The sequence below is a fragment of the Notamacropus eugenii genome, chromosome 4 (genome assembly GCF_028372415.1).
Source record: "Notamacropus eugenii isolate mMacEug1 chromosome 4, mMacEug1.pri_v2, whole genome shotgun sequence".
NCBI classification, from domain to species: Eukaryota; Metazoa; Chordata; class Mammalia; order Diprotodontia; family Macropodidae; genus Notamacropus; species Notamacropus eugenii.
Genome location: NC_092875.1, coordinates 366,092,649 through 366,120,370, shown reverse-complemented (window position 1 = coordinate 366,120,370; position 27,722 = coordinate 366,092,649). Strand labels below are relative to the sequence as shown.

Here is a 27,722-nt window from a genome sequence, read left to right as displayed (position 1 = left end):
AGATGAGAAAACCAAGGCAAACAAGGTTAAGTGACTTGTCCAAGGCCCAGGGCTCTATCCATCGTGTCACCTAATTGTCTATAATCCTATGGTACATTTGTGTAGTGCTTACAGAATTACAGGGTCATGAATCATACAAACTGAGAGGATATGGGAGGACTGTGACTCTGCTCTGATGGAGGAAGCACTCCTGTTGGTAAGGCCATAGATTCCACTAGGATAAAGATCATGTAATCTATGTTCTCAAGAAATTTACAATCCTGTTTAATCACGTAAACCAAGGTTGATGAGAATATTCAATGGGAATGCTGCATATGTAGAGTTATGATTTATGTCTGCTGTGAAGTTTCAGTCAGTATATGGGGCCATCACTGTGAGTAGATCAAGACAGGAGAGGTGTACATCAACATTAGGATAGGTCTTCAGGTAGTACAGCTGGAGATGCAATGTCATCAGCGGCTGCCCCTCCTGGAAACTATGATCCTAAGGATTATACTTACCAGCCACACAGATTCCTCTGATGCTGGTGATAAGATGGACGGTCTTTCAAGGATTATGGAGATAAAAGTAAAAATTAAAACTGCAATTCCAAAGCCAGGGCAATCAAAAAAGGAAGTGGTGTGATGGGCAATTCCATTTCTGGGCACCTCTTTTTCTGATGGTATTTTGTATGAGTTTCCATTTTTCTCAGGGTTAACCCCTCTAAGACGAGTATAAGAGTATTGGTTCTTTCTCTGTATCCGAGGGACAGTGGGGACTTCTTGGGAGGTATGAGAAGAGGAAATGCAGGTAATCTGTGTCTGGATGTGACTGCTAACAAGAAACTAGCAACTGTTGGTCAAGATGTGAAAGATGGACTAAGAATCATAACTGTTCTAAGTCTAGGCTGTTGTCTGAGACTGATTGTGGATTTGACTGTCACTCTGGCTACATTAAGAAATGTTTTTAAGAGTAGGAAGGGACCAGGAAATAACCCAGACTTGAGTGACCAAGATTTGGAACAGTGTATCAGAGAGAGATCAGAATAGAATAGACAGACTCGAGTAAGGTTATGATGAAAGAAAAGTGGCACATCAGAACTGGTTCAATGTAGAAAGCTAAAGAATCTAAAAATCTAGGCAAGGAGTACAGGTAGGAAAGTGGTACATGTAAGAAAGTAGGAAAATAATAGGAAGGCCAGAGACTGGAAACTTGGGGAGCAAAATCAAATTCTGATGAAGCTACAGTGTTCTAAAGTGAAAGCATTAAATGCACTAAAATTATTTAGATGGTAACTGCATAAGTTGGCATTTAGAAGAGATGCTCATTGCTGATAATTATGAGGATGGAAAGGGTTTTGATAACAGTGATAACAGGGAAGGAGAAAAGTGAAGCCTGGTAAAAAAAACTGAGTCCCACCTGCAGAAAAATGGATGGGCTTCTGAAAAAAGGGGGGAACATAAAGAGATATTGAGGAAGCATAAAATATCTTCAAAAAGCAAGGCAATTCAGGACTCCATGGATAAAGACTTCTATGGATGTCTGAAAAATGAAGACAGTCCTTTGTATGAGCTTTACTTAGAATATCATGAATTTTTGACAATTAGGACCTTTAAGGATGAGGAGAATATCATTAATCTTGTAGGCACCTATAAAGCAAGTTAGTATTTTCCAACAAAGTAGGTTTCTGAAAACAAAACCTGTAAAATAATTCCATGTACACTAGTGTGCAAATGGTGCTTTTTAAAGAGTACTAAATATAATCTTTAAGGAAGTCATATGTAAGATTAACATTAGTCAAAAGGAAAAAACCTTTCCGTTAAGATCATACTACTTTAGAAAGGCATACTGGAATTGTGCAAACTCAAGTAGGATAGAGAGGCCACCCAACTCTCAAAGGCAAAAGGTCAGACATATAAAGAAGTAACTGCTAAATTCTTGTATTAAAATGTAAACTACATAAACTTTTAGAAATTTTATTTACAATATGAAATTTCTGCAAAATACCAGAGTGTTTTCTTGAGCTAACATATTATCCATCATGGGCTGAAAACATCTTCCAGGATTGAATCTCTAATATCCTCATTTTACCAGTAATCAAAAAATAGCAAATGACTCTATATATATGGAAACTGAGATGTTAAATGGAAGTTACATCATTTTAATAAAGCAGAGATTCTGGGCCCCTTTTTGCCTCTAAACCCATTCACTCACTGCCCCTTATTCCCTCTCTCCCCTTTTTCTGTGCTTTTCCCTTGCACACAATATATCTACAGACTCAGCATTTGAAGCACAGCTGCATCCACCGAGATTTAGTTTCTCAGGTTCCATGTACAAAGATATCCCTGTTCTAGGAAATTTTCTCTAGTTCCTTCACCCCATAGATAACACTACCGAGACTGCAAGGACTGGGATGATGAGAACACTGCTTCTTAGGGCTGTATTCAGCACATTATTTCCTGTTGCTTTCTAGTAGGGCTGGCAATCCACAAAAGCACCTTTATTAGGCCCTTTAAAAATTGCATTGGAGTGCCAAAAAGCCAAAAGGACCCTTTTTTGTCCCTTTATTTACTATCTTAACAAAAACAACTATCTAGGCCCTTCTTTCTTCCTTTTTTTAACAAAACAAACATTCAGCCTCTATTTTTTTTTTTTTTTGGTGGAGAGGAGGGGGAGTGACTAGATGATTTCCAAGGCCTAGTCCCATTCTACCATTCTGTGTTCTGAAAACTAAGTCATTTAATACCACTCTCTGTTCACACCAGCACTGCAAGTAATTCACAGAACTGCAATATATGATAGTAACATTACATATGCCCATTCTAAAAAGTAAGGATGCTAAAAAATTAAAGTTCTAAAATGTTATCAAATTCAGAGACCTGATAATAGTGAGGAGGGCACACACACACAAAATAAAGGGGCAAGAGTATGTAAGGGGGTTTTCAAAGCCAATGAAAAAAATTTTTTAAGGAAGAAAAATCATGTTTGCATTTTTTAATTAGTCAAAACTTCCTGGATTTGGGAAAAATATCTCTCCAGTTTCTAAGGTACTTTTTCAATTTTTGTCTTTGAATTTTAAATGCAAAAAAGTAGAAAAAGATATACATTTATACTTGCTTATTTTATTTAATACTAAGTACCTGCTGTCTGCAAGGTATTATGTTTAGGTTCAATGGGGGATACAGAGATGAATAAAAGAATCCCTAAATCGGCATTTCCTTTTAGGATACCTACCTTTCCAGGGATGAAGAGACACTTTGGGTTTATTATCATTATGTAATTAAAATCAAAGTATCCACTCTAGCAAAATTCAGAGAGAAGTTTATTTCCTTGGGAGAAAGACAGATTGAGCCTTCTGTGGTTACTGTATGAACCTTACAAGGTCTCCTAAAAAAATTTCTAATCAGATGCCAAAATTGTAGAATTACAAATGGTCATTTTAGGAAGTGGAGACTAAGCTAGTTTCCTCTTTTTCTCCTTTGGGCAGACAGCAGAAATTCTGCTCAAGTTGAGGACCTGGGAAAAAAGCCTAACTATACTTTGGATGACACACCAACCTGCTGGTTCCATAAGCTAGGACTCTAAACAACCAAGTTTTTGCAAGAGTTAGTGGGAACTAATCCATATACTCCGTAATACTCCTAGCACATTTGTTACAACCACAGCAACATACAGGGACGTACTTCTTGACAATGAGGAAAAAAATTAAGTAAATTCTTGTATTGCCTTGTAGTGCAGCCAAGGCAAAAGTGCCTGTGCACCATCCCCCAAAATGTTTGAAAGGGCCCTTCAAATAATAAACACTTTGGTGTTCATTGTCCTATGTTTAGCTGGAAAGGCTTCAGGAGAATAATGATTCCCTTGAACAGTCAGCACTGTGGAATGACCAGACTTTCTGAAGGATTCCAGCCACTGTCAACCAAACCACAAGGAGACCAATCTCAGACAAGTGAGAGACAGAAGAACACTCCAAGACAGACAGGTTGCAATACATGATACAAGTCTACTTAGATTTGGCTGCAACAGAAAGAGATGGGACTATTATTTCATCCTCTTTTCCTATCCCCAGTATATCTGGATAATCCCTTTATTAAGGCTATTATTACTTTTCAAGCACATAAAATTTGGGATATTAAAAAAAGTCTTTCAAAATTTACAGTCATAGTTTAGGTGATAGGTAATTTAACTATTTGGAAAATGGCAGTGCTTAGATTTTAAGATTAGTTCATATGAAGTCACATAGGAAAGTGATGGCTCAGGAGGAGAAAGTGAGGCTGGTGACCTTGCACATCCCTCCCTCCCTCAAAACAAAGTCAACAGTAAGTCATGCCATCAATTCTCTGATGGCATGCCTTCTTCGAAAACAAAAGATGAATACAACAACATAGGAAAGTAGAACTCATAATCACTCATTTCTTAAAGTCAGATCATCTAATCCCATCAATACCTTTTTTGAAAGTAAAGATGTGTTTTAGATTCAGGAGTCATCTTTGGATTTTTAAATGGCAGACTATCACGGAGATAAAAAAATAACCATACGCTGATGGGAGCTACTCTTTGAGGTGAAACAATACCCATTTTCAGGATGGCAAGTAAGTATCATGTGTTTTACTTTTTTATGAGATTGGATGGAAAGTTCATTTACCACATAATAAGGACTTCCTTTTAAAAATGCATGGGAAATGGAAGGAATTATTTCAGATCATATAGAACCATAAATAGGGACACATTAGGAAAGAAAAGAAGAAAAATCCTATAAGCCTAGAAGTGGCTAGACAGTACAGTGGACAGAACACTGGACTTAAAGTCAGCATGACCTGAGTACAAATCTGGCCTTGGCCACTTACTAGCTGTGTGACTCTGGACAAGTCACTTAACCTCTGCCTCAGTTTCCTCATCTGTAAGATTAGAGATAACAATAGTAGCTATTTCCCAAAGTTGTTGTGAGGATAAAATGAGATAATGCTGGTAAAGTGTTTTGCAAATCTTAAAATGTTCCATAAATGCTAGCTGTCTACTATAATAACTAGGGGTAGTGACTTAGGAAGAGAAAATTTAATCGCCTAAATTAGAATGTAGATGAACCACTCAGGCTGTAATGCTTTTATAATGGTCAAACCTTATTTTCAGATTACTTGACTGATAAGGTACTAGTCATGAATGGTACTTGCCAAATGATTTTCTGCCAAACCAGAAAAGATCCTCTCCCTTTTGCCTCACATCAATATGCTGTGACTTCTATGGTTGGGTTACATGAAATAAGATCTTTAAAAGTCTGACAAGCTGAAAACAGGTTGGTTAAAACACCTCAGGTTATAATAGATGTAGAATAATAACATAAAACATGAGTGATCTCTATGTCACTATGGACCCGTTTCAACTTTTAATTTTTAACTCTTAGAAGCAGTGTGGAAAAAACATTCAACAAAAATCTGATCAGGATCAGCTACAAGAGGACACATGATTAAATCTCAGTTATTTTAAGGAGTAAATTTCCTAAAATGGGGGAACTATTCTTTTCTGTTTCTCCTTCCCTATTTTGAATTGAGTGATAACTATCAGATACTAAACAGAACTCATGGACTTCAGTGCAGCTCAAATTTCATAACTTTTATCATAATGAAAATGATATGCATAAAATCTGGGGTGAAATATGGCCTAATACACCACAGCTATGGAATTATAGCCAATGTAGGTCCAGTCTATGGTTTTTGGTAGAGCTAGGTTTTTTGTTTGCTTAGAAAAAATTTTTTTGTAGCAAAAAACCAAAAATGACAAAGAGGCTTAAGTTCTTTATAGAACACAAAATTACCTAAAAGACTTTCTCTTCTCGGTATTCTCCATTCTTCGGAGAAATATTCTTTCATTAAGCCCAGTACTAATGACTTATACCCAGCAGGATATTATTCAGTCTATTGCTAGCATTCCTATTTATGAGAAAGGAAGCTCTAGAAACACGTAATAATTAACAGAATCAAATGCCATGCTTACTGGAAGAGGTAGAGAGCAAATAAAGGGATGGAAGCAGGTGGGAGGAAAGCAAACTCTCCAGTTTTGCCTACCATACCATTTGGCTGATTACTTGCCATTGTACTAAGTGTCCTATCAGACATGGTAGGCTAAAGGCTATCTGGGAATGGATGCATTCTCATTCTGATTAAGCTATATATACCTTTATCTTTTTATCTTAGGTACACATAAACACTCAGGAAGTCACAATGGAAAAATGCTACCATGTTAACCTTTTTGATGCTTTTTATAATCCATGGTGTTTGAGTTGGATTAGGAGATTTCAAAACTAAATTCCAAATTCTTAGAAAAATGTTTACAAATCTAGTGTTTACATACAGGGTAGAAAGGAAAGAAGGTAGGAAGGAAGAAGGAAAAAAGGAAGAAAACAAGCATTTAAGCTCTGACTAACGTATTTTCTCATTTGATCTTCACGACAATTCCGGGAGGTAGACCCTCTTATTATCCCCATTTTAAAGATGAGCAAACTGAGGCAAACAAGAGTTAAGTGACTGGCCCAGGGTCACACTTGTAGAGGTATGATTTGTATGTTTTCAGGTCTTTCTGACTCTGGACCCCATTTACTGTGCCTCCTAGTGGCAACCTGGAAGGTTTTTTAAAGTATCAGATTACACTGAGAAGTAGATTTCAGAAATATTAAGCTGTGAGGTCAGACCCAATTTAGGACTAGGATTCACCTGAACATTTCTGCTACTGTAAATATCTAGTCTCTGATGACTTCTACTTAGCTTAATTATATATCTTTCACTAAATATCATTTCACAGACACTTGAAAACAGGAGTGGGCTGGTGGTTAAGTACTCTGTTCCTAATATTTGTTATATATAATTTTAAGATCATTTAATGTGAATATTTAAAATAGCTACATAGGAGTTTTTATAATGCTTTAATAAACACTTTGATTTAAAGTTTGGGAAAAAACTACCTCAAATATGAAGTACTTACATATAAATAGCCCACTTGTGTGACTCAATAATTATACACTATATGTACAACCTTCCATAATAACATGTCTTGAATTTAACATTTAGTTTTTGGTACATAGTGCACAGCACAGGGACAACTTTTTTCCCTTTTCAATTCTTATTTCAGCTCCATTGTGTTCAGTTTTACTTCCCACAGAGATTCACATTAGCAGCTTTTCAAGCAGAAGATGCTCAGCTGTTTCCCATGTTAATTTTATAAAATTATAAAAAAAGACCTCCATATTAATTTATTTTTTAAAAAATTCACTTAAAATATAGGTTGAAATTCTGGAACAATAATAAATATGGAATTGTGGGGGAGGGATTTTGGATTCTGATTAGGCTTCTAGTATACAGAAACACACAGATGACCACGTTCACTTCTGAGTATTCTGGGAGTGTTTAAACAATGAGCAGCCTATGACAGGGTGATATTCTCCTCATTCTGAAGAGAATGCAGGAAATCTGACCTATTTTAAAAGGATGTCTTGTTGTCAAATCAGGACTTCTGAACTTCTTAGAAGATCTAGTTTTGTAACAGTGCTCATGTGCACTGGTGATACTCGATTCCCTTTAGAATTTAAAAAAAATTGAGCACACTGAGTTAAATTAGGAAATTTTGATTGCTCAAAAATACAGAAATTTTATTTTAAAAGTAACCAGATGAAAGAATCGTTCCATAATTTAAAACTGCCTCAAATAACAACTGCACATAAGATGAGATATTACAATAATAGTTTAATTACCATAAACTGGTTAACTAAGCAATAAGCATTTATTAAGCAACTACCCTGTACCTGGCATTATTTGAAGCTCTGTGGATGAAAAACTCGGTTATAATAAATACTTAAGGAACTGACATTCTAGAATGCACAAAATAAATTTAAGGTAATTTGGGGAGTACAGCACCAGCAGGTGGGGAGAGGGAGGAAAGGAGAGCACACTATGAGCTGGGCTTTGAAGGATACTAGTGGATAAAGAAGAACATCCCAGGCATCAGCAATAGTCTAGGCAAAGGCATGATGAAGGGAGATGATATATTTATTACCTGTGAGAAACAGCAAGAAGGTCAGCTTGGCAGCTCTCCACTTGGCACAGTGGAAAGAGTACTGGGTGCCGAGGGTTAGGAAGACTTGAGTTCAAATCCAGCCTCAGACACTTAAATAGCTCTGGGACCCTGGGCAAGCCATTTAAGCTCTGTCCGTTACAAGTTTAATGGGTATAGTAATAGTACCTTACCTCCAAGGGTTTTGTGAGGATCAAATGGGATAATATTTGTAGTAACAGTAAATAGTAAAGCACAGTCTGGCACATAGTAGGCACTTAAATGCTTGTTACTTAGAGGAGTAATATATAACAACCCTTGAAAGGTAGGGGAGAGATAATTTATGAAGGGCCTTATATGGAAAAGAGAGTAATTTAATTTTAGAAGAAATAGAAAATCAATAGAGTTTACAGGATAGGACAGTAACATGATCTATTCAGAACTCAGAAATTTGCCTTTAGTTTTTAAAGTAAATGGCTTAAAGTCCCTTAGTTCATGCTTTTTAGAATTCCTGTCTTTGTCTTACATATCCAAATAGCTCTAATTCCCTAATAATCTGAATGTAGCATCATTAAGATTAATGGGTTTGAAGCATTATAATTCTCAGTACTTTTAAAAAAATAGGAACCTATGCCATTTTACTGGGAAAAATAATGAACATAATGGACATTAAATCCTAGACTGTTTATATTACTGTTAATGACTAGGTCCATATTTTCTAATCTTATTTTATAACCAATCTAAACTCACTGGTTTATTCCTAAGTACTTAAAAAAAACTTAAGAACAAACTTTCCAGCCCCGTCTTTAGGACTGTGCCTATTTGACTTAGAAGGAACTTTTAATCCAATGACTCTGTCATTGTTCAATTATCCGTAACTGCTTCATTTTTTTTAGGAGAAGAGGGCAATTTGAGTTGTATTGTGAGGAACTTATTTTGTTCTTTAGTACAATACAGTACACTTATTTAAAGCTCTTATATTGGTAAGATTAGATTGGCAAGGTAGCAGCAGGCTTGAGATTTTATTTTTTTTCCAACTCATTGTTCCCTTCCTTTTGTCACGCCAAATTCAGCTCAGGTTAATCATTCCTTCAACACCTCCAAAGTAAATTGTAGGTACTGTACTGTACATAACCCAACAAAAGAGAAAAATTTATTATACTAAAACTCTGAGGATGTTAAAGCTAATTTCTTCAGAAACAGTAAAATAGCTATTTTCACTTTAATTCTGTTATACAAGATCTATCTGGGCTTTAGCGATACGAGTTCCATGAGAATTCAGAAAGAACACAGATGAAGTGTACAATACATGTTATGTAAAAGTGGAAAGAAATACAGTCCCATGGAGATGACCTGCCTTCTCACCCACAAACCAAGGAGACCCAGCTTCACAAATAGTGATTATCAAAGTCCCTATTCAAATGCTGTGAATATCTTCTGCTTCAAGACTGGGCTTTGAGAGCAGCAATATGCCACCAAAGAATTCAATATACCACTGAATTTCTAAGCTGGTCCCATCTTTCAAACCGTGCTTCCCACTAAGTATGGAGTCCAGGCTGTTAAAGGTCAGTAATGATGAAAAAAGCCATAACCTCAGAATGGCAGAGCTCAGCTTCAGCTAGGATTTGCCTTTCCTTGACCTCACTGAACAAGAACCTAGAATTGAGTTCTGATTCAATCAAAAGTCATGGCCATCAACAAGGACAACAAGCACTAGTGGGTGAGCTACATGAATTTATCTTCTGGGAATCAGACGAAGTTGGAACTGACTGTATTTTATTCCCTATGACAACAAACATCCAAACCTTTGGCCATCCTTTCAGGTTTCCTTCTATTCTTCCATCTTTGCCTGTGCCTCCTTCTTCTTCTACATCTTCACTGTGAACCCCGGTCAGTCTCTCCACCATTCTTTATTCTCTTTGTCCAACACCATACCCCCTGCTCTGGAGTCACTTGCTTTCATAGTCTTGACCCTATAGTTGATCAGTTCAAATACACACGGTTTTCTAAACTTGATTCCTATCTTACCAAACCCCAACCCTCAGTGACCTCTGGAAACAACCTCCACTCTTGCTCCCATGCTACTGAAAGTTTATGGTAAAGAAGAAAGATGAGAAAAATAAAGATAAAAGTTGTTAAAAGATAAAAGGCATTATAACTTTTAAAAAACTAAATCACAGGGGGCGGAGCCAAGATGGAGGAGTAGAAAGACACACATCCGCAGGGTCTCCCAACACAGCCCACAAAATACCTGTAGAGAGATACTCTCAACAAATTTTGGAGCAGCAGAAGTGGAGAACAACAGAGTGGAGGAGATTTCCATCCCAGCGTGACCTGAAAGGCCCACGGTAAACATCTGTTACAAGGTATATGGAGCAGAGCCCAGCCCAGCCTTGGCCATAGTGCACAGCTTGGTGAACAGCCCTCAGGGGCAGAATCTCCAGTCGCAGAATCCCCAGTCGAGGCAGCAGTGGGTCCGCAGATCCCTCAACCCACAGGCACCAAAGGTTAGTGATGGGGTTTTTTCAGCTGGCCAGGAAGGGAGAAATGCCTTCCATAGCTCTGGCCTTAGTCAGCTGCTGCAGAGGCCACAAAGGCAGGCGCAACAGCCACTTCCACTGTCGAAGTGTAAAAACCCTGAGGGCACCAAGGAGCTGATTCTTGCCTGGGCTCAGTGTGGAGGTCTTGGGGGAGCTGATCTTTGTCTCACACTGAATGGCGGCCCTGGCCATCCAGCTTATCTGAAAAATCAGCCCCCAGTGCTGAGTTGGCAGAACTGGAGGGCCAGGTGGCTGTGGAGAGGTAACTGCTAAGATTCTGGGCACAAAAATTCTTTCCCGCATCCAGACCAGTACATGCTTGATTGTGCCACCTTGGAGGAACTGAGATCTTACAGATTCCCAGAGTATACCTACACTTGACAAAGGACCCAAAAGTCAAGGAACTGGTTGGGAAAAATGCCCAAAAAAAGGGGGAAACAAATAAGACTATAGAGGGTTACTTTCTTGGTGAACAGATATCTTCTCCCATCCTTTCAGATGAGGAAGAACAATGCTTGCCATCAAGGAAAGACATAAAAGTCAAGGCTTCTGTATCCCAAACACCCAAATTAAATATTCAATGGTCCCAGGCCATGGAAGAGCTCAAAAAGGATTTTGAAAATCAAGTAAGAGAGGTGGAGGAAAAACTGGGAAGAGAAATGAGGGAGATGGAAGAAAAGCATGAAAAGCAGGTCAACACCTTGCTAAAGGAGACCCAAAAAAACGCTGAAGAAAATAACACTTTTAAAAATAGCCTAACTCAATTGGCAAAAGAGGTTCAAAAAGTCAATGAGGAGAAGAATGCTTTCAAGGCAGAATTAGCCAAATGGAAAAGGAGGTTCAAAAGCTCACCGAAGAAAATAGTTCTTTCAAAATTAGAATGGAACAGATGGAGGCTAATGACTTTATGAGAAACCAAGAAATCACAAAACAAAACCAAAAGAAAGAAAAAATGGAAGATAATGTGAAATATCTCATTGGAAAAACAACTGACCTGGAAAATAGATCTAGGAGAAACAATTTAAAAATTATGGGCCTACCTGAAAGCCACGATCAGAAAAAGAGCCTAGACATCATCTCTCATGAAATTATCAAGGAAAACTGCCCTGATATTCTAGAACCAGGGGGCAAAATAAATATTGAAAGAATCTACCAATCATATCCTGAAAGAGATCCAAAAAGAGAAACTCCTAGGAATATTGTGGCCAAATTCCAGAGTTCCTTGGTCAAGGAGAAAATATTGCAAGCAGCTAGAAAGAAACAATTTAAGTATTGTGGAAATAAAATCAGGATAACACAAGATAAGGGATCGAAGGGCATGGGATAGGATATTCCAGAAGTCAAAGAAACTAGTACTAAAACCAAGAATCACCTACCCAGCAAAACTGAGTATAATACTTTAGGGGAAAAAATGGTCTTTCAATGAAATAGAGGACTTTCAAGAATTCTTGATGAAAAGATCAGAGCTGAAAAGAAAATTTGACTTTCAAACACAAGAATCAAGAGAAGCATGAAAAGGTAAACAGCAAAGAGAAATCATAAGGGACTTACTAAAGTTGAGCTATTTACATTCCTACATGGAAAGACAATATTTGTAACTCTTGAAACTTTTTTCAGTATCTGGGTAGTTGGTGAGATTACACACATACACGCACACACGCACGCACACACACACACACACAGACAGAGAGCACAGGGTGAATTGAATAGGATGGGACCATATCTTAAAAAAATGAAATTAAGTGGTGAGAGAGAAATATATTGGGAGAAGAAAGGGAGAAATGGAATGGGGCAAATTATATTTCATGAAAGAGGCAAGTAAAAGACTTTTCAGTGGAGGGAAAAAGTGGGGAGGTGAGAGAAAAAACATGAAGCTTACTCTCATCACATTCGACTAAAGGAAGGAACAAAATGCACACTCATTTTGGTATGGAAACCTATCTTACAATACAGGAAAGTGGGGGAGAAGGGGATAAGCAGGGTAGGGGGGATGATGGAAGGGAGGGCAGTGGGAGGAGGGAGCAATTTGAAGTCAACACTCTTAGGGAGGGATAGGATCAAAAGAGAGAATAGAAGCAATGGGGGGCAGGATAGGATGGACGGAAATATAGTTAGTCTTATACAACACAACTGTTATGGAAGTCATTTGCAAAACTACACAGATATGGCCTATATTGAATTGCTTGCCTTCCCAAAGGGAATGAGTGGGGAGGGAGGGATGAAGAGAAGTTGGAACTCAAAGTTTTCGGAACAACTGCTGAGTATTGTTCTTGCAACTAGGAAATAAGAATTACAGGCAATGGGGTATAGAAAGTTATCTGGCCCTACAGGACAAAAGAGAAGATGGGGATAAGGGAAGGGAGGGATCTTAGAAGGGAGGACAGATTGGTGATGGGGTAATTAGAATGCTTGGCATTTTGGGGTGGGGGGGTAGAAATGGGGAGAAAATTTGGAACCCAAAATTTTGTGGAAATGAATGTTGAAAACTTAAATAAATAAACTTAAATACAAAAAAAAAAAAACCCCAAAAAATTAAATCACAGAATCTTAAATCCTGTAAGGAATTTCTTAGTTCCTTAATTACTTCTATAGAGCTATCAATTACACAATAATGGAAAGAGATTAGAACCTGGAATCTGGAGAGACCTGGGTTTTAATTCAATCTTGATTCCAACATTCAGTAACTGGGTAACCCATGGTCAAGTAAAATTCAATATCTCTGAACCTTAGTTTCTTCATCTGTAAAATGGGGATAATATCTGTATTATATCTAATATTATACATATATAATCAAATATAATATCAAAATAGATGTAATAGCATTTACTTTATAGGATCCTTGTGAAAATCAATGAGATAATGGATGTACAGTGCTTTGTAAGCCTTAAAAGAGTACTTCATTTGACTGAGTCTACAATTATTATCACAAATTTAATAGATTATGATATTCACTCACCACAACTTTGCAGAACTACATCTCTTAAAACTAAACCGATTTCCTAACACATTTGGCAATTGGAAACTTTAATGAAGAAGAAAATTTATATTAAAAAGCAAGTTCTTTGATCAAGACTCAGAAGGAACTTTGGAGATCATCCAGTCAAGCTTATTAATCTTTTTTGTATCATGAACCCCTTTTACAGATTAGTGTTTGTTGCCTACTGACATATTTACAATGGAAGGAAAAGTTCAGAGAACCCCTGGATCCATATTAAGAACCTGTAGTCTAGTCCAATACTATTCATTTTATAGATGTGGAAACTGAGGAGCAAAAGTGATTTGACCAAGGTGCGTCTCACAACTGGTATTCAAATCTAGGTCACTCAACTTCAAAACTAGTAATTTTCACACTGCACTGCCCTATATGTAGGATATTATTTCAGAGATAAAGCAGTAACTATTATTAAGAACTAGTATCTATTCTTTCACATCATTTTTGTGTGTGTGTGTCTGTGTGCGTGTGCATATGTGTGTGTGTGTGTGTGTGTGTGTGTGTGTGTGTGTGTTTCTCTTGAAAAAGATCCTGTGAGAAATAAGAAAGGGTAAAAACAGTAAAGGTAACTTAGAATCCAAAGGCTACCTTTCCAAGAAAGATGTCTGGGGGGAAACCTATTAATAGTCGTATCTCCAAACAAACACATCGTTATAGAACACAGCAAGCATTTCTCAAGAGAATAACAATAAGGATAGCTCCCATTTGCATTGTGTTTAACAGTTTATGAAGTGTTGCAATGGCTTTGTGACCCTCTCACATTCTAGGGCCTTATTTCATGCTTAACATTTCTTACTGAAGAAAAAAAACAGTTGTATAATTCAGTTCTCTGTCCAGTTATTCAGGTATATAAAAAAACAACAAACACTAAAAAGTAGATCTTACAAAATATCGCCCATCACTCTGGATACTGACTGTTCAGACTGGTCTGAGCCCCATCTTATTCCTTGGGTCCTGTCTAGCCAATCAGTACTGACTGCCTCTCAAGTCTATAGTAGTTACCCTGTTAGTCCAGAACTCAGTAAAAATTGGAAATAAACCATAACTAAATGTTTAAAAATAACTCTCAAAGAGACTTTTTCCCCTTTCAACACTAAAAGCTTTTTGACTAAGTTAGGAATGAAGTGTTTATATAAGAGAGGTGACTTAGCATTCTCCCTCTCAATCATATTTCTGTATTTAGATTTTCTATAATCTGCTTAACTCTTTCATATACAGAGTTTAACAGAAAATGGTTTTTTTCTATATGAGAAATATGTATTTTTATCATTAAAGGCACCATAAAAAAGGAAATTTAAAACAAACAAAAGGCATCAACAAAACTTTTTGTTAAAAAGATCATAGCAGTAGGAATATTGGAATATTAACAAAAAAACAAAAGCCCTACAAAATCCTCTTTGGTGATTTATGTCAAATCATTTGGTACAAATTTATCAAATGAGAGAATTTAAATTCTCATTTATTCCTTAAAGTTTTTTTCCTCCCATAAAATATACTGATTTCATTTTAACATCACAATCACTTTTGGATAACACTGCTTTATCCCAACCTTCAAGTGTAACCCTCCCCTGATAACAGAATAACTTTTCTTAAATTTTAAAGAGCATAAGAGAAAAAAGTGTCACGAATAAAGCAACAATCATCCAAAATACACAGAGAAATCCTACACTGCATCTAACAGCCACTTAATAATGTGTGACCAATTGAGTTCATTTCCAGGTATATACCTACACAGACATTAGATATATCATTTTACTTGACCTTCACATCAGCTCTGTGAGGTAAGTAGATTAAGTATTACTCTCTATTGTTATTTTGTGTATGAGGAAAATGATGCTTATAGAGATGAAGTGGTTTGCCCCAAATTGCAATGCAAGGTAAATGGTGAAACTGGAATTCACATACAAGTCTCTTGATGTCAAGACCTGTGCTATATAGAAAAGGTGTCTTTAACATTATTACTGCATACACGAAAGATATGGGGAATGCATAACAGTGACAAATATAAAATTTAAAAATACAAATCTTATTTGATATAGTTGGATTCAACATCACTCTTCTTTTAGTGGGTTAACTTAAGGAGGAAACTGGCACTCTTTTTTAGCTCGGTTCCCAAGCATTACCAAGACAATGTGAAACTTTAAAAAATCTTTTCCCTCCTGCTGAGGTAAACCAAACAGATGACTGTGTGCTCAAGCCCTGAATGATGGCAAAGAGGAATGCTGCTCTGAGCATATGGGGAATTTCACCGGAAATTAAGATTTGTACTCTAGTTTTTGGCTCAAATCTCAAAGGTCTCAACCTTTCTCTGGAGCCTCCAGGGGAAAAGTGTAGCCAAACTAAACCCACTCCTTACTGAGGTGGCAGCAAATCCACATTTAAATCCTGAGGGATCAAGAATAGGGTTGGGCCTGGAGGCAGTGAAATTGAACTTAATGGACAAAGATCTCAGCTGGTCTGCTAAACACCCCTAGGTCTATAAACATTATGGCTAGCAGTTCAGTAACCTTAAGGAGGTCAGTGAGGAGGAGGCTTAACAGAGGTAAGCAATAGGGACATGAATAATGGTGAATCTGTTGAAGGCTGAGGAAGTAACAAATTAAAAAAAAAAAGGAATTGGAGCAATCCAAAATAAATAGCATTAAGTTAAATGAGGCCAAGTATTTTAGTGCCTTTGGGAAGAAAAATAAGCCTCACATGTACAAGATAGAGAATAACTGACTTTCTGTTGGTCCTAAAAGGTTCAGGAGTACCAAACTGACTGTTGGTCAACAGTGTATCCCCAGAATTTAGAAAGCAAGCATGACATTGGGATGATGAAGCATAGTAAGATTTGTATGTAACATCTGCACTATTTAGTTCTCAGTTAGTTAATGCTAGCTCAGTTAATCTCAGTAACTTGCCCATTTGGGGGCTTCCGTGCCCAAAGAGGAACGCTGAAGACTTGGAGAATTATTAAAGTTTGGAGAAGCAATGAGGGAGGTTTAACAGCACTAAGAAGATTTAATACAGAAGAGGAAAGACTGAGGGTCTTAGGTGATTGTCCATACCAACAGAGCCAAACTAAACATTATCCCTCCTGTACGCACTCTTAGAGTGAATGAAATCATTATTCACTGAATGAACAGAATCAGAGATTTTTAGAATTAGAAGAAGGGAACTTGGGGGATCATTCAAGACAATGCCATCATTTTTCTGATAAGAATATTAATGACCCAAGAAATTAAATGTGAATTAGTGGTGGAGCCAAGTCTAGGATGATCCACATTCTTCTGACCCCAAGTTTAGTACATTTTCCACTAAGTGTCACTACAGAATACCATTTTAAGGTCATTTGGAGGCTTTTCTTTTGGTAAATTCTTTTATTCACCTTTTGCAGGAGCTTAAAAATCTCAGCTGATTTGGTGTAAGGAATAATTTATGGAAATGAACAAATAATATGAATATTTCCCAACTTAAACCAAGGAAATGCTGATTTTAAAATTTTGCTAACAAAATCTTTACACCTAAAACACTGTTTATAGTCATAAATAAGGAAATTCACATGAGGAATTTGTAAAATCTCTTAATGTATCACTGAAAGTAAGAAATTAGGAAAATTTTTGAGAGATTGATTCCTATTTTCTCCAAAGCAGAGATCGTCTTTAGGAGATTTAACAGGAACAATGTCAAGATCTTATTTACAGCCTCAATGCTGGGGCACTCATTATTACCACACATGTAAAGAATTCACTACATACTGAGTTAGGATTTTTTGCTTCATTAATTTTGCCTAAAAAATGCCTTCCACATTCAGAGAAAGAACTATGGAATTCAATCGCAGAATGTAGCAGATCATTTTCTTTTGTATTACATTTTGGTTTGTTACACGATTTTTCCCATTCATTTTAATTCTTCTTTGCAACATGACTGGTGAAAATGTATTTAATAGGAATGTATGTGTAGAACCTACATAAAATTGTATGCTGTCTCAGAGAGGGAGTGAGGGGAGAGGTAGGGGGGGAGAAGGGGGAGGGAGAGGAAAAGAAATCTAAGTTATATAGTAGTGACTGTAAAACACTGAAAATAAATTTTAAAAAAAATTGCCTAAGCAAAAATGACTCTTCCTAAAGGAATCCCAGCAAAGACTTATCCATGGCACTACTGTCCATAGCCCACATCTAGAACAGAACTCTTTTTTGCCTATAATTGGAGATGGTTCCTTTAACTCACCTACTATTTTGAGTCACATGCTTTCTGGATCTTGCACTAGCTTTCTTAGCTGTGGGGTACCTCACCACCAAAGTCCATTAAGATGTTTATGCTTCAGTTGCCACAGATTTTTAATGTTAATTTTTTAAAGGAAATAGGAGTCCTTTCTATGACTTATGATACTATTTTGTGATATCTTCTTTCCAGAGGACACATTACTAAAGTTCAGTGCTTGAGATTCAACATGGAATATACTGGAACGGAAGAGGATCTATCTTACTCAGAAAGGAGGGGTGGTGAAGCCACATTTTATATCAGAACATGTTCTTCTATGTGGATATATAAGTGTTGGGGAAAGGGAACATGGTGGAGAGCATTTGAATAAAGATTAATGGAGACAGTATATCATAGACCCCACTAGCCCAAAAGGAAATAGATAAAACTTTTATAGGATCATATATATGGATCATGAAGGGACAGCAAAAGCCATCTAATCTAACTTGTTTATTTTACAAAAGATGAAACTAAGACCCAGAGAGGTCAAGTGACTTGTCTACCTTCATACATGTAGTATGCAGCAGAACTGGATTTGAATTCAGGTCCTCAGGATCCAGGATCCAGTACCCTTAATAGCCTACAAAGCCAGCAAAGAGGCAGGAAATAGTAATAGATTATCTTTTCAGCTGCTGGCAGCCTCTGATTGCTAAAAGCAGAGTAGCTGGGAAATGTCAGACTTGACATGTTGCTGATTTCATCCTTCCTAAGTGACAAGGGGAAGTGCTTTTCTGAAACTGCCTCTACCTCCCCTAGACTTTGGCAAAGATGATTTTTGAAGAGTCCAGAAAAAGACCAGGTGGATCTTATGGCCAAAAGCTGACTTCTAAGGGAGAAGTCAGTCCCAGAGTGATGGAATACTCTCAGTTAATAGAAGGCCCAGCCACACAAAGCCAAATGATTCTAAAGTGGAAGAAAAGCAGGAGCTGTCAAAAGAGAAGGGCAGAGCTCTTCAAGAAACCGAGGAACAAAAATTTTAAAAAGACACACAGAAGATGGAAGCTACTATTTTATATTCATTCAGTTTGGCAAGTAATTAAGGATGAATACCAAAGAGTGGCATAATATTGTAAGAATGGCATCAGGAAGCATAAAATATAAAAAACAGGGGCTTCCGGTGAGTGAGGAAACAAGCACAGAAATGATAAGTGACTTGCCCAGGACTACAAGGCTCACAGTGAAGTAGGATTTGAATGCAGGTCTTCCTAACTCTATTATCTCTGGTGCCTTATCCACTATGCTATGGCCAGTGAGCTACATTTCAAATTCCTTGCAATTCTGAGGACAGATTATTAAAAAGGGTAATTTGTGAATACTAGGTATAGATTAATTTCATTTTCAGGCTTTGTATCTCTGGCACCTATCTAGTGCTTAATAACAGGTTCTTATTTATTGATTAAGAGCCAATGCGGCTTCAATGAAAAATAGTAATGACAAACCTCATTTTTATTTTTGAAATGATTACTAGATTGGCAGATTATGGTAATACTGTGGACAAAGCCCATTTGGATTTCAGTAAGGCACTTAACAAAGCATCTCATGATATCCCTTTGGAGGACGTGGAGAAATAAAAACTAGAATAGGAATATTTAGAGGTATTTGGAGCCAGTCAGAAGAACCACATGAAAAGAGTGATGATGATAAATGAACCAAAGGCAGTCTGGAGTCTCCCTAATATTGAATTATTCTAGCAATTAGTCTGTGGTCCAGCGTTACTAAAATTTTAATTGATGGCTTGAATAAAAATATAGACCTACTTATCAAATCTGCAGATGACATAAGTTTGGAAGGAGAGCAAATACACTGGCAGACAGAATTAGGATACAAAAAGTTCTTGGCATGCAGGAATAATGGGCAAAATCAAATAAGATGAAATTTAATACAGTAAATGAAAAGTCCTAAATTTCGGATCAAGAAAAAAATTACTGTCCAGAAAAAGGATGGGGAAGATTTCGCTAGGCTACTTCATGTTGAAAAGAGTGAGTTGTTTTTTTCTTACACAACACTATATCCCTGAGTGGGAATTATCTAAGAAGTAGTAACCCAGCCTCCATTAAAGAACTCTATTGATGTGAAATTTACCATCTACCAAGACTGTCTATTTCACTTTAGATGGGTCTTACTGTTAGGAAGATTTTTTTTTTAAAAGAGGTAAGAATCTGCCTCTCAACAACCTTGAACTTAATTCTCTACAACTAGTTTCTTCTAGTTCTACGCTCCTGGGCCAAGAAGAAAAGTCTAATTTCTCTTCCATATGACTTCAACCACTCAAGTATTTTTGAAGACACTATCACTTTGTCCCACACCCCCTACCCCACCTTCAAGTTTTCTCTATTCCAGGTTAAATATCTTTATTTCCCTCTACCGATCCTTGGTGTAGCAGATTTCAAGTCAAGGAGTTGTTGAGCATCAGAGGAAGGTATAATGTCACAAAGGAGTAAGAAATTTGTATAAGGGAAAGGAATATATGTTCCAGAAGATACCTGGTTATTTACAGATTACTGTTTCCTACCTTTATGGTTAAAGATGCCTTCCATCTCCATGCTGCTTCTAGAGTGGGCGATACAGAGTGAACCACAAGGAACCAGACCTTCTGCAGCAGGGGACCGGTCAGTGGTTCGGACAAGACACCAATCAGGCTTGTCATGCGGCCTCTCCAAAACTTCCACAGTCTGGCCCCGGCGGATGGTCAATTCATTGCTGTTACATGCTGTGAAGTCATGGATCACTACTGTCAGCTCACAGCCACCAGACAGCTGTGAAAGAAAAAGAGGAGAAAAGAAATGATCAGACATGGTATGTTCCCTGGCAGGCAACTTTTAGCAGCTCCAGCAATGGACTCTGAGCTAGGAATTCCTGTTCCCATTCTCATGAACATAATTTTTGACGTTAGGAGTTCTTGAACTCCATGACACTTTTCCTTTCAGATAATGACTTTCATAGTGATGTCTGGCCAAAAGTTTTACCATCACTAAGATCCCATTTTAATGTCTTATTGTAGGCTAAGGGAGCCCTTCAGGTCCCAAAGGCTGGGCCATATAAACTCAAATGTTGGCAAATCTGATCATCCTAGAAATACTTTGAATACTTTGTTGGATTTTAAATTTGTTGTCTGAGGACCACTCAAACTGAGTTGGGAGAGGCAAACCAGTTGATTTTTGGAGAGATAAATTTTGATGCAATAGCAGATTGCAATAGCAGCCTACCAAACTGAAATGTGATTAACATCTTGGTTGACTGAGACAGTACTCGCACTGAGGAACTTACAGATCCATGAAGCATTCATAATTATTATTTGATATTTTTCGGTCAAGAAATTTCCTACATCCTTTCCCTATTAATTAAGATTAAAGTTATCCATATTTTTCAGAGGCTGAAGATATTATCAATTGAACTTTCTTAGCTACAAAAAGTCTCAGATACAAAAGATAAAGGAACATCAAAAGACACTAAAAATATTTTTTTAAAAAATGGGAATCATTTCCTCTGTCTTCCCAAGCTGGCTGAAGACGGAAGTTTAGGTGGCTTGCTCTTTAAAGAGCTTTATTCAGTAATTTCAGGCTGATGCATGGGTGTGTGTTTATTTATATAAAATATACACAAACAATTCAATTCAATAAACATTTATTAAGTACCTAATATGTGCCAGGCATTGTGCTAAGTCCACACACACTCCAGTGCTTTCTGGAGGTGTCCTGCTCACAGTACGTGAAATTCTCTCCCTTGAGTTCTTTAAAAATAAATATACTTGGCCCACACCATACCTGGGAGAAAAAATTTTGCTTCAATCTTTACACCACCAAGTCAACAACAAATATTCTTTATCTTCTGTATCTGGGACCTAGTAGTGGCAACTGATGATTGTTACTTGGTAGTTAGAATTTTATATCTTGGAATGACAAATGACATCTGTCCAAACTACAAGTGCAGAATACAAAACATCCTTCAGAACTCAATCAAGGATCTATATAAGAATCGAAGCATTATCACAGACCAAACTGATTCCTACAATCACCTGGACATAAGAATGATACACAGAAACCTAAGAAAAAGTTTTTAAATAGATATTGTCACACCAAATGTTCATCATTCCCATATGGGATGAGAAACTTGCAAAATACAGAGACAAAGGACAAGCAATCAAAATGTGGTGGGAATGGGATGAGACCCTGGAGTTGTACTGAAGATGCTTTCCACGAATCCACACAAGATGAAATTTTATCCTAATATTTTTATTTAACTACAAAAAGCAGTTATTTTATTCCCAGCAAACAATTTGAGAAGAATGAGATAAGAAGAAGAAGAAGATCAACAAAAATGAAAATAATAGCAGCATGAGACTCAACTGAGCTTCTTTGGAAATGCATGTAAAATACATTCAATTTAAGGATGACAGTGTTGTCTTCCTATAAAACAGCTATTTAGAGAAGGATATCAAAACAATCATGTGAACAGAAAGCAGACTAAAGTTCTTTTTTTTGGGTGCTCTGTACTCGGTTTTTGCAATCTGTGGGTGATTTACTGTTTATTATAAAAGAGAATACTGTGCTGCTCTTCATTAGCAGGTCTGAGGACTTAGTGATCGTGTCTGAGAAATTTAGATATTTTTCAAATTATAAGAAAAGTCTATGTCAGTGCCTGTCCTGAGTACAGTAACTAATATAGGCATGTTGCCATTAAGAGGGTTATCTCATAATTCTGTGTTTTTGATCCTGATTTGCACTGTTACATTCACCACTTACTAACATGATGTATTATAATGGGGGGTTTAAGTTTCAAGGGTAGCATAACTTTAAAAAAAAGATAACAGAAAATACCTGGTTTGAATGATTTAGATTGGAGCAACTCTCCACTGATGGGGATGAGTTTGTGTAAAGCAATTCCGGGAACAGAAGACTGCTTATGATTAGCACAGATAGATGATACAGAGAGTTTTCTCCATGAGTAACTTAGCCTCAAGGATCTGAAGTCTTGTGTGCTAAAGTTTGGCCAGCTTTCCATGGGGAATTTAAAAAAAGGAAATGGAGGAAAGCATTCTAATAAAAGCCATTTCTCTGTACTTTTATGAACAAAATGCATCCAAATTATTATGAACAATCACATCCCACAGGCTCATTCATTAGGGGACTCACAAAAGTGTCTTGTGAATTAAAGTGAGTTTCACACAGAATTGACCCCAAAAATTGTTTTACTTGGTAAAAGAAATTAGTAATGGAAACATTTAAAGTGCTGGCAGTAGCCACAAAAGAATGACTTCTAAGCACAGTCAGTAAAATTCCCAAAATAATGCTATTATACACCCCAGATCACCACCCTCTCACATTTCCTTCTGTGCACAATAATCTCATGCAGTTTAAGGCTAATTAGCAGCTACCTTACCAATAGTAAGATACGGTTTCCTCACACTTACACTTGATTTTCTATGCATTAATCCAAATGTAAAGGAACATGGTGAAGGTAAGACTTAGAATTTAAGAGAACTATTTCAACATTCACTCAAACATTTGAGATTCCAGAAAGAACATCAGGTGAGAAGGTTTCCCAAAATCAATAAATAATATATCTTCTTAGCTCCAGATTTTGTTTTTGTTCTTTAAAAGGAGAAGAAAAACACTAGTAGAAACAAATCTTGCATTAAGAGCATCACCCATCCACCTAACCCTTCCTAGGCAATGTATTCTAAAACAAATTACCAATACAAGAAGAATTCTTAAACATATCTAATGAATGAACTAGTCAACTATGGAAAATCTATACACCTAAATAAAACGAATAAAGTTGCTGGCTCACAATCAGGACTTAAACGTGAGGTCAGTAGACCAGTATAGGTCAGATAGAGGGTGATTAAGAAATACAGTACAGTGTATACTGGATGGGCAGTGCTGAGTCAGTGGCAGATTTCCTTCCCATCTTCAAGGTACTGAGATAAAAACGACCAGAACATGACAAATTTACTTCTTGTCTTAAGTATTTGTAAATACTAAAACATGTCAAGTAGATATTGTCACATGCCAGGTGCCTACTGTAAGTTTAAAGGGCAGAAAACTGGGCAGAAGATACAATTCAGAGGCAATTGTAGGGTAGATTTTAGTTTCACTATTACTTGCTCTTTCAATTCTAATCTGTCCTACATGTGTTGTTCTGGAGCAGCAAGAGCCTTGATACTGGATGATGAGACACCCAAGAGTATTGCCACTTACACAAAAATCATACAAAAGAAGAAAGGATTACAGCGACTTACTCTCCTTCGAACTATATATCATAGCCTGGACAACAGGACTTAGTTTTTCTTTTGTGAAAAGTTTGAACAAACTTGTAAGTTATTATGGATGCCATATAGGAGGCTCTACAATGTGATAGGGAAAAATAGAATCAGCACATGTCATCTAAAGACAGGCGTATCTATAATAACTTGCTTTCAGTGAAAAAAAAAAGAAAGAAATCCCTCTCTTCCATTTAGATTTTATGTTCAATATTCTCCATGACAGTGGGAAACATTTGGTGCACACGACCCTGTTTTATACCTTGCTTGATATTAGTAATAAGAGTTAACGAACAAAGTTATTTCTATCGCTATATCTTTCAAGTGCAGCTAGGTGACACACTGGATAAAGTGTCAGGCCTGGAATTAGGAAGACTTATCTTTCTGAGTAAAAATTTAGCCTCAGACACTTACTAGTAGTGCAATCCTGGGCAAGTCACTTAACTGAGCTTACCTCATTTTCCTCATCTATAAAATGAGCTGTTAAAGCAAATGGCAAACTACTCCAATATCTTTGCCAAGAAAATCCCAAATGGGGTTAAGCACAACCAAACAATATATCTTTCCAGGAATCTTGTATGATTTTAACATGTGGAAGGCACTTTTTAGGAGAACCTTTAAGAGAGCACTTTGCTTTTTAAATAGTAAATAAAAGCTAGAATAGGACTGTGTATTCTCTGTCATAGTCAATTCTATGATTATAAGACTACTAAATATTATAAATTACAAAAACAAAAAACAAACCCTATTAACTACCTGTTCTTTCCCCATACTTTTATCAACGATATCCTGGACACATGCGTAGATTATTCTTACAAGGTTTTGGAGAAACCAGAAAGTAGGCATATGCATTAGTAGTTACTGCTGTCTTAATTGCCTTTTTTTCATTAGTGATGGTGTCTGAAATATTTGCCATATATTTCGGTACCTCTTTCTCATATATTTTGAGATGTCAGATATCTCTCAACATCCTCAAATCTGTACTACTTTCAAGAAGGTCCTCCTCTGAGTGTGCAAGGTTTGGTTCAGCTACTTTTATCAAGACTTTGGTTTCTTTAGTGCCATTTCTAGATTCTCCTATTATCTTAAAGTCCAAATTTACAAATCACATTATTATTGACTGATAAAATACTTTTTTACAGTACTAGTTAAAGATTATTTTCACCATTTTTGGTTTTGGCTCTCCTTTCATTTTCATACTTAAATGTTTTTGGGATGAGTTAGCTTAACTGAATCACTCACCAAGTTTTGTGTATATTTTTTTCTCTCTAACTTCTTGCTGTTTGATGAGGTAATATTTTTCATAATAGCTGATCCTCCTATGTGTAAGATTTTATAAATCAGTTTATACTTTTCAGCAGCACCTGGCTGCCATATTTCTCCACTTGGCAAGGAAATCAAAAGTTTGCCACTCTGGCACATTTTTAGGCTCTTCTTGGCTTTCTCACCATGGCAAATAACTGATATCAGCTAATCTGCCTCAGGAAATCCAGGTAATCTAAGTTGATATCTGTTCTTTTATCCATTACCCATTGTAGAACACAAATAGTGCTGGTTAGAACTGCTTTAATTATATGCCGTATCTATTTTTCTGTTTGTAATTTTATTATGGCTTTTTATTGATATTATATAGTTTCTACAAACCACCTTACACTGCTAAAAGTACTGCAACAGTAGTGCCATTACCATTTGTATAACTTACTATTAATAAGTAAAGAAGGCTGTATGATTTATCTCAAACAATTCTGAACTAACATTGTCCACTGTATGTAGTCTATCTTTTGTTGCATTTTTATTATTTTAGACTGTTTATTTACATTTAAGTCAATGAGTATAAGATTCTCCTGGTTGTGTTTTCTTTATTTTTGTGCACCAATTCATATGATTTTTCCATGTTTCTCTGAATCGTTCATATTCATCGTCTGCTACAGCAATCTATCAATTCTGATTTTTTACTCTTTTACCTTGTTAATCATTTTTACATGTATGTACACTGATAACAGATTTGGAAAGGACTCCCATATTAGTAACTAGTCACTTTCTAACTCTTAAGGGAGTCCATTCATTTTTTGTGGTATTGTGGAGGACTCAGCACGTCCACAGCTTCCTAGACCTCTTCTTGAAGTACTCATGATCTACAGCATGAGCTTTCTGCATAATTTGTAAGCCTTTGCCCTCCTTCTTTTCTTAATCGTGAGCCTTATTTTCCTACATATATCCTATGCCCACTTCTGGATCGAACTCACTAAATATTACTGCATATTTCATTTGGAGGGTCTCACGGAGTTCTTAGTAGAATTCTCCTCCTTCCTCATCCTGTGAACAGATGTTGGGCACAGAAGCTGCAATTACCTCCATGGGTGGTCTTTGTGCTTGTACTCATCGTGAGCAGTGCAAGATTAGATGACCAAGTTTCCCATGAAATGATTTTTTCTTGTTTCCTTTGGATGTACAATAAAATCAATTTTGCCAACTTCTTTATTCACCTCCCAGTGGAGAATCTGGGAGCCATCGTTCCATTCGGTTACAAATTTCTTTTCTTCTCAATTTCAGTTAGAGTAAACATGTTAATATTGATATGATTGAGAGTCTCACATTTACAGTACCCACAATCAAGTTAATGTTGGTTTAGGAACTGCGATTCCTAGCAGACATGCCCCACTTTCTGTCACTCTGTTACAATCACTTGAAAAACTGGAAAGAGACCTGCACAAGCCCAAGGGGCTATGTATTTTTCTTTGTTATGTCAGTCACCAAGGACAAGAATTCACCATCTAATGGCCTGTGTCCTAGTGAGGAGCTTCTCTGTATCTCCCACAGGACATCTAGTAATGATGCTTAACAAATAAAATAAGTACTAATATTTGCTTCACTTGACAATATACATGCTTTTTTATGTGGGCTTTCTTTCTTTTGTTTTATTTCGTAGAGGGATTGAGAAAAATAAATACTTGTCAATTTTAACTTTAAAACTTTGTATATCCTGATTAAAAATTAAGAGTAATGCAGCGAGATTTCCAAACAAATGGCTGAAATTTTAAACAAGATTTTTGTACTTAAAAGAGGTCAATTCTCTGCTATCCAGGAAATTCAGTTTACACAGTGGTTCTGAATAACCATATTTACATTTTATTTACTGAAAGACTAAGAGAGTATACAGAAGAGTTATTTATTCACAAGTAGTATTTCCTGACATAGATGAAGATTCAGGTTCCTCTATTTTATGTAGTAGGTTCTTCCTAATTTCACCTCATAAGTGGATTAATTATTCTTTCAGGTAAAAAAACACCACTGCTCAATCATGCTGAATGGAGATTGGAGAAAAATAGAGACATTTTCTTTCAAGACTGTAAAAATTTCAAAATTGAGCTATATTTAAAGATTTAGTGGTCTGACAGTGACCTTTAAAATGAAACTGTTTTCAATTTATGTAAAGCAACTGGGCCAATCCAATCAAGTTCCTTGATAAAAGGAAACTTTTTTGTTGATATTTTAAAAATTACATAAAGCCCCAATTCCCCAGCTCAATTTTACTGCCTCATTCTCAAAGTGATTTAAACAACTGGAGCTTAAATATACACACACCTAACATCCCAGAGGCAGTTCATGCCAAGTCTCAGAACCAAGTGAATTGTAACAACTAAGTTAAAAACCCATAAAAAAT

At 36.6% G+C, this 27,722-nt stretch overlaps 1 protein-coding gene across 8 annotated transcripts in view; it reads right to left on the bottom strand.

Moving 5' to 3' along the window:
* TRIO (trio Rho guanine nucleotide exchange factor) overlaps nucleotides 1–27,722 on the bottom strand; it is a 509,362-nt gene that overhangs the window by 82,169 nt on the left and 399,471 nt on the right. For all 8 annotated transcript variants that reach the window (XR_011966271.1, XM_072605443.1, XM_072605438.1 and 5 more), the window contains one exon: nucleotides 20,309–20,552. Coding sequence is in view for 7 of the 8 variants with exons in the window: in XM_072605443.1 (XP_072461544.1) it covers nucleotides 20,309–20,552 (244 nt within the window). In the remaining variant the exon portion in view is untranslated. The remainder of the gene's footprint in view (nucleotides 1–20,308; nucleotides 20,553–27,722) is intronic.